At 41.8% G+C, this 7,598-nt stretch overlaps 1 protein-coding gene across 1 annotated transcript in view; it reads left to right on the top strand.

Annotated features, from left to right (window-relative positions):
* Positions 1-6,375, top strand: part of STAB2 (stabilin 2) — a 68,280-nt gene extending 61,905 nt beyond the window's left edge. Inside the window, exons 39-44 of the mRNA XM_056846569.1 lie at positions 72-191; positions 1,864-2,022; positions 3,214-3,324; positions 4,670-4,798; positions 5,677-5,793; positions 6,325-6,375. Coding sequence (XP_056702547.1) covers positions 72-191; positions 1,864-2,022; positions 3,214-3,324; positions 4,670-4,798; positions 5,677-5,793; positions 6,325-6,375 — 687 coding nt within the window. The remainder of the gene's footprint in view (positions 1-71; positions 192-1,863; positions 2,023-3,213; positions 3,325-4,669; positions 4,799-5,676; positions 5,794-6,324) is intronic.
* The last annotated feature ends 1,223 nt before the right edge of the window (positions 6,376-7,598 follow it).

The following is a 7,598-nucleotide window of genomic DNA, read 5'->3' on the forward strand; positions in this document are numbered from 1 at the left end:
AGTTATATATGCTTGTGAAACTTTTGTCACAGTAAAAATATTTTACTCCAGCGTATCCTGTTTCTTCACAGGAGGTCTTTACTTACTCAAATACCTCAAAGAAAGGTCAAGAATTCTTGAAATACCTCACAAATTTGTCAATTAAAGCTACATTGTTTGTGCCAGACAATAATGGACTGAAGGAAAATGAGGTAAAGTACCAACTGACTATGGGAGCTTAAATCATATCATAAACATGGCCCTGAATCAGCCTCATATAGAGTATCCAAGACATGACATAGATATAATAGTTTAGTCCATGGAAAGCGTCGTTCACTTTGAGGCTTTGTGAAATTGTTTTAAACTTTTACTCACTCCCTATTCCTAACTCTTTTGCCATCAGTTCGAGTTGTACCCAGGTGATACTGTATTCTTCAGCATCGCAAACAAAGGGGTACAGATGCACCTTTTGTGAGGGCCCATAGATCAGAGGAATCATAAGAACCCTATTGGATCAGACCAGTGGGTAGGGTTACCAGGTCCCTCTTCACCACCGGTGGAAGGTTTTTGGGGTTTGGGGAGGGGAGTGACTTCAATGCTATAGAGTCCAATTGCCAAAGTGGCCGTTTTCTCCAGGTGAACTGATCTCTATCGGCTGGAGATCAGTTGTAATAGCAGGAGATCTCCAGCTAGTACCTGGAGGTTATAATCCGAAGGAGAGGCACCTCCATGCTAATACCGTTTAGGTTAGGAAAACAGCACTGGAGAACAAGTGTACAAAAGTAGCAAAATTCTTATTAAGTGCCAGTATATCAATGACAAACAAAAATGGAAAACATAAACAAGAACAGATCAAAAATATACAATATATACAACATATGTTTAATGCAGTCTGTGCAACAGAATAATGCAATCTTCTTGGTGTATATTTCTTGATAATAATACAAATTTCAAGATTGTCCAATGAATGGTACGTAGTCAAACAAATCCCAGAAATGCAATTAATGGGAGAAGATGGGGGGGACGGCCGTTTCAAAGTCTATTCTTCAGCTCAAATCCATTCAACTTTATGTTTCCAAATAAATTTCTGCCTAGTACATCATCAAGTGGATTCACTGGTTCCCCGAAGGATACTCCAAATGGTGTAGCAATCCTGGAGATCTCCTGTAATAGCAGGAGATCTCCAGTTAGTACCTGGAGGTTAGCAACCCTACTGGTGGGCCATCGGGTCAGCATCCTGTATCACATAATGGTCAATCAGTTGCTTGGAGGGCCAGTAAATATGGGATAGATGCCAGTGTCTTCTTTACATGTTGCAGTCTAGCATTGGTATTCAGAGGTTTACTTCCTCTGCATATGGACATTCCTTGTAGTCATGGTGGCTAGTAACCACTGATGGACCTAAATTTCATCAATCGTCTCATCCTTTTTTAAATCCATCAATGCTAATGGCCATCATATCCCTTGACAATAGGAGAGGACTGGTACTAGCATGCAAACAGCCTACCATATCCAGAAGATCTTGTCAACAGCCCTGAATTTCTGAGGTGGTACTACTATTTAAAAAACAAAAACAAAACCTGGTTCCCAAAATTTCATCACACTTAAGGACTGTCATCTTCAAACTGTTCAGACTTGAGCCCCACTTTCAGCTTCAACTTGCTACATAGGACCCAGTTTCTATTTTTGACATCCATTGTTCAGCTTTTTCAGAATTACATCTCCTCCCCATCCTTTTCCTTTTTTCCCCTTACCATATGCCCTCCTCCTGCTTTATTCTTTCTCTTTGAAAATAAAGATGTGCAAGAACAGAAATAATCTATTAAGCATGAAATGTGGTAATTTTCTTAATTAATATTGCTTTATGTTGCTTGCTACATTCAGACACTTTCTGGAAGAGACATTGAGTACCATTTGTCCAACATCAGCATATTGTACTATGAAGACTTGGCCAACGGAACTACTCTTCAAACCAGAATAGGGAAAAAGCTTTCAATTACTCATGGTGAAAACCAAGAAAACCAGGCCTCCGTTGCTAAAAAGGTGAGTGCAGGTTTGCATGTTCACAGATAAATCCCTGGTTTGTACATTTCCCAGGATGGGCACCCATTGCACAGACCAGAGAAATGGCACACATCCTCTCTTGCACATTGCAAATTACAACTACTTTGGATTGGTGCTCCACATGGATGTGGAATATCCAGATCACTAGGTTCAACAAAAGAGATTGAGTAGTTGGGAATAGTAGTTGGGATTGAGTAGTTGGGAATTAATATGGGGGAGCCATTTTGTACTAGTTGCTATGTGCATCATGGAGAGAAGGGGTTCCCACTTGCACTTCCACCATGCAGACTTGAGCACTGGCCCCAGGAGATGCATGAACCAAGATATTTCTCTGCCTAAGGACCTTTCCTAGAGAATGATCAGTACCCATGTCAAACTACAATCTTCAAGAGTTTTGTGAGGGGAAAGCCAAGACAGTTAATAAAAGTTATATAATATTGTAGCAAAGGTATGTTGATCATTGTACTCTTCAGGACATATTTGGTCTGAAGAGACGGTAGCACAGAACCAGTGGAAGGAAGAAATTTTAATTGGTGACAACAGCTGTAGAAGGGGCAAAGGCAGAGAGTAATGCTGTGGACGCAAGTACAGGAACAATGTTTATTGAATTCCAGTTCTCCCCTTATAGATAGGAGGTAATTCTGAGATTGATAAATTCCTGCCATTGAAGACTGGAAGTTAGGGCTAAATCCAATTACCTGGGAGATAAGATCACTCTTCAAATTCCAGTGTTGAGCCAAAATGTTTGCCCATGTTCTTCCTTAGAAACCTTGTCCAAGCATCCAAACAAATTTAGTTTAACTAAAACTCGAAAACAGTCCAAAAACCTCAGCTCATCCAAAATGCAGCAGTCAGGCTATGGTTTGGGCAGGATGGAGGGATTGTATCACCCCAGTGCTGAAAGATCTGCACTGGCTGACCTTTGTTTCCAGGCACAATTCAAAGTGCTGGTTCTTACCTCTGAAGCCCCGAATGGCTTGGGGCTAGGGTACCTGAAGGACCACCTCCTCTCCTACTGTCCAGCCCACCACTGGCTGCTCTCCTGTTGATCCAAACTGGAGACACCCAACCACCACACCCTGGCAGTTGCTGTTTCATCAGTTTTGAGTAAGCATTTAGAAAAGGTTATCTGAGTATTCATTGTTATGGCTCTGTTTGCTTCCTTTTTAGAGGGCAATGAGGTATGTGGATGGAAGAGCTATCCTTGGGTGGGACATTGTTGCTTCCAATGGGGTCATCCATGTCATTGCAGCACCCCTGAAGGCTCCTCCTCTGCCCCCTGTAAGTCCTTTTTTCCCTTTGTACAGAAATTATGGGGGTTTTTTTGTCACTTGCTCATCAATTGAAAAGTTGCAAATAAATAATTCTTCCTATTCTGATCTGGAAGTGGGTGCTGTGATTTCATTGTTATCTCTCTTTTTGTTTTTGCCATCAAGTCACATCTGACTTACGGCAACCCCTGGAAAAAGTTTGCCTGAGGCAAGAGACGTGGTTTTCCATTGCCTGCCTCTGTGTCACGGCCCTGGCATTCCTTGGAGGTCTCCCATAGAAATACTTGCCAGAGTGGACTCTGCTTAGCTTCTGAGATCTGACGAGATCAGGCTTGCCTGGGCTACTATATTTAAAGTCAACTATAATGCCATGGCAGAGATGCCATTTCAGTTTTCAGCACAGGAGGACAATATACCACTACTTCCAGGCCTGACTCATAGTTGCATTAAGCTTCCAACTGTTAGGTGTAGTCCTGCCCCTCTTGTCAGGGGAAAAGTAACACGCCAGTTGGGCTGGGTCCCATTTATCTGAAGGTGGTCTTTTTCTGGCTAGTGACCAAAAGCTGTCTTTGATACCACACTCAGACGAACACACTTATTTAAATATATCTCCAGGTCATTAGTTACTTTTTTTCCCCTCTGCGGTGTGCGGGACAGTTCTGCCAGCTGCTTTTGAGAAGTCTAAATTATACAGTTGAGTTCTAGTCAGGCAACTCAGTCACCTGTAGCTTGGTGCCCAAAGACCGACTAAGGAAAGTAGCTCAGGCTGAAACGCTGGTGTTGTATGGCTTCCACTGTCCCTCTAATTCCCTCCTCTGGTTCATCTTAGCCATCAGGGTCACAGTTCCAACTCTGGTTAATAATTACAATCATTACCTACTTTCTAAAAGAAGGTTATTTCCTCTCAGGCTAGATCATTTGTGCTTTTCAAAACAATTCATTGGACGCATCCACTGTCATTGCTTGCATTTTCTGAGCCTTCTAGCCTCACTGTGTATTTTTTCTGTCTCTGTACATAAACCTACCAATTTAGAAGACTGGCCAAGGTTCCTACTTGGATGGAGACCACACAGGAAGACCAAGATTGCTATACAGGCGATGGCAAACCACCTCTGCTACTCTCATCTTGAAAACCCCATGAGGGGTTGCTATAAGTCGGTTGCAACTTGATGGCACTTAATTATTATTTATGCATCTTACATTAGTAGGGCCAGGAAGTCTTGTACGATGAGTGTTAAAATACCATATGACTCTCTTGTTTTTGCTACGATAGACTAGATACCTTTCAAGAATTTGTCACAAAAAAGTTTTACTACTTCCTTGCATACTCATTTGCCTTCACTGCCTCTGCTCAGGCATTCTCACATCTTGGAGTTGGAACAGGACTATTCTTTGCAGTTCTGCTCCTCATTGGAATCATTGGCCTTATTGGGTATGCATACTTCAGATTTAAGCAAGGAGATATTCACTTCCAGCGTTTCAAGGTATGAAACAGATGAAAATGTGAAATTGAGTGTCAGAGGAAAGCGCAGTTCCCATTTGCAGGGGCCTCTGTGTGGGTTTTTAAGTAGCCGCTACTGAGGACGTTCCATGGAGGGGATATATTACGATTAATGCTCAACCTTGGCTCATACAAGAGGCCAAGATCTTAGGGATCTCTTTTTCACATGAAAGGTGCTTCTGAGATTTCCCCAATTTCCCTCCTGATAAATATCAGAAATACCTGAAATGCATTCTGCTGTTCTGTAGCCTGTCTGCTGAACCCATGAAGCTGCCTTATACTGAATCAGACCCTTGGTCCATCAAAGTCAGTATTGTCTACTCAAACTGGAAGCGGCTCTCCAGGGTCTCATGGGTCTCAGGCAGAGGTCTTTCACATCACCTACTTGCCTAGTCCCTTTAAATGGAGATGCCGAGGATTGAACATGGGACCTTCTGCATCCAAAGCAGATGCTCTGCCACTGAGCCACAGCCCCACCCCAATTTGTTTCTGGAGATGCAGGGGCCTGTAAAATCAAAAAGCTTTGTCCAATTCTATTCAAACTTGGGAGGGTCTTTAGTAGATGAGGACTAGGACCCCTGAAAATTTTCCCCAACATGATTTTCTGAAACAATAATACTCTCACAATATTGAATGAATATGATACCCATGCCTTGTCCGCCATTAAGGTATAGAATTAAAATGATAATTTTTGAAGTGCATATCCCTAATCTGAACTCACTAAATATTGCAGAGTATTAGTGGAATCAACAAGCTTGTATTCTTTTATCATTATGACACCACCATCATGGTTGCATTCCTTCTTCTGAATTCCGTGCAATACATCAATGAAGTATAAATAAATGTTGGTTTTTAAAACAGCAAAACAATGATATCGATGTAACTACGCTGGACAGAGCCCGGACTTCAAACATCTCAAACATTAACTATGAAGGCTCAACAACTTCACCACCAGATCTTCCTTATGATCCATTTTCAGTAAGTTTTTTTTTAACCCATCCTCACATTTGAGGTTACTTTTGTAATTTGTCAGTGGAATTGTTTTGTAATGAAACTGTTTTTAAAAAAACGTGTGGTACCATTTTAGGAGAAACAAGAGGGGCAGCTACAGTTTGCAGTTGTTCCCTTGTAACTTCTCTTGCTAGTAGGATTAGTAGGCAAGTCTAGACAAGACCTAGAGAAATCCACAATAAATCTGATGCAGTACTTAGCATTTGTTCAGTGCATTCAAACGATTCAGACTTGTGCTTCACATTTTGTATCTCAGAGGCTAATCTGGTGAATTGGATTTGTTTCCCCACTCCTACACACGAAGCCAGCTGGGTGACCTTAGGCTAGTCACAGCTCTGTTCTCTCAGCCCCACCTACCTCACAGGGTGTTGGTTGTGGGGAGGGGAAGGGCAGGTGATTGTAAGCTGGTTTGAGTCTCCCTTAAGTGGTAGAGAAAGTCGGCATATAAAAACCAACTCCTCTTCTTCTTGCTGTCCCTGGCTTCCCCCCACGACCCAGGCTTCTGATGTACGTGAACTGGTGACTGATGATCCACCTGCAGAGTTCTGATGACTTCATCGGAAAGAATGTGACTCTGATCTGGAATTGAATGTGAACTATAAAGCAGTACAGAGGAATTTCTGCTTCAAAGTGAGGAGCAGTTCAAAACTATGGAGGAAGGCAATTTGTGAGAATCAAGGTGTTTTTGTTTCCCTAAAAACTTGTTTTGCCACTTTGTTACACAGTGTCTGTTTTCCCAAAATTCAAACTGTTCTTAAGGATTTCTGTTCATTCTTACCTCATTTTTTGGGCAAGGGGTACTGAGTATAGAGTTCTATGGGGCAGAAGTAATTAGAATTATATTTTAAACTGCATGTTTAACTAAAAACATAATATTGCTTGTTCAACGCAGATTTGGCAATAAAGGGATTTGGGATTGAGTTTAAGTGTTGTAGTACACAGAAGTCCCTATGAGAAAGTCAACTGAGCCAGACAGTATTACATTTGGTTTTTGTTTTTCTCCCCACTAAGGCATATGTAGGTTACTTTACCAGCTGTACTCCTTTCCAAGAACGCATTCAAATATTTACACTTGTGTATCATCTTGGATATGCTACAACAGCATACTTGAACACATGAAGCTGCCTTATACTGAATCAGATCCTTGGTCCATCAAAATCAGTATTGTCTACTCAGACTGGCAGCGGCTCTCCAGGGTCTCAGGCAGAGGTCTTTCACATCACCTCCACACCTAGTCCCTTTAACTGGAGATGCCGGGGATTGAACCTGGGACCTTCTGCAAGCCAACCAGATGCTCTACCACTGAGCCACAGCCCCTCCCCAAAACTCCAAAATAGACCATTAAATATGGAAAAACTGTACTATTAGTGGAGGTGTTTTGGCCTTATCCATTGCCTTGAAACTAATAAATGACTTTGCGTTTCAGACCACTTATTTTTAGAGTACCTAGAAACCCCTCTGTATCTGTCACAAAAGTATGTTTTGCAGAAAATGCTGGGGTATTTGTTCAGGGTTATTACAGACTGCCACTCCATCTCACATACCTGTGTGGCCCCAGACCCAGAACACCCCAGACAAAGATCAATAGTAACAGGCAAACTTTTTCCAGGGAAGCTTACCCATATTATAAATAATCTCATTAATGAGGAACTCCAAGATGATTCCTTGAAAGCTTTAACTTTGCTTAAAGACAACAAGCCAGGGAAATATCAGCTTCAGAAATATCTTTTTCAGGGCTGAGTCATGATCCTTGGCATCAGGATAAGAGCTTT

Source organism: Euleptes europaea, chromosome 3, assembly GCF_029931775.1.
Source record: "Euleptes europaea isolate rEulEur1 chromosome 3, rEulEur1.hap1, whole genome shotgun sequence".
Lineage (NCBI taxonomy): Eukaryota > Metazoa > Chordata > Lepidosauria > Squamata > Sphaerodactylidae > Euleptes > Euleptes europaea.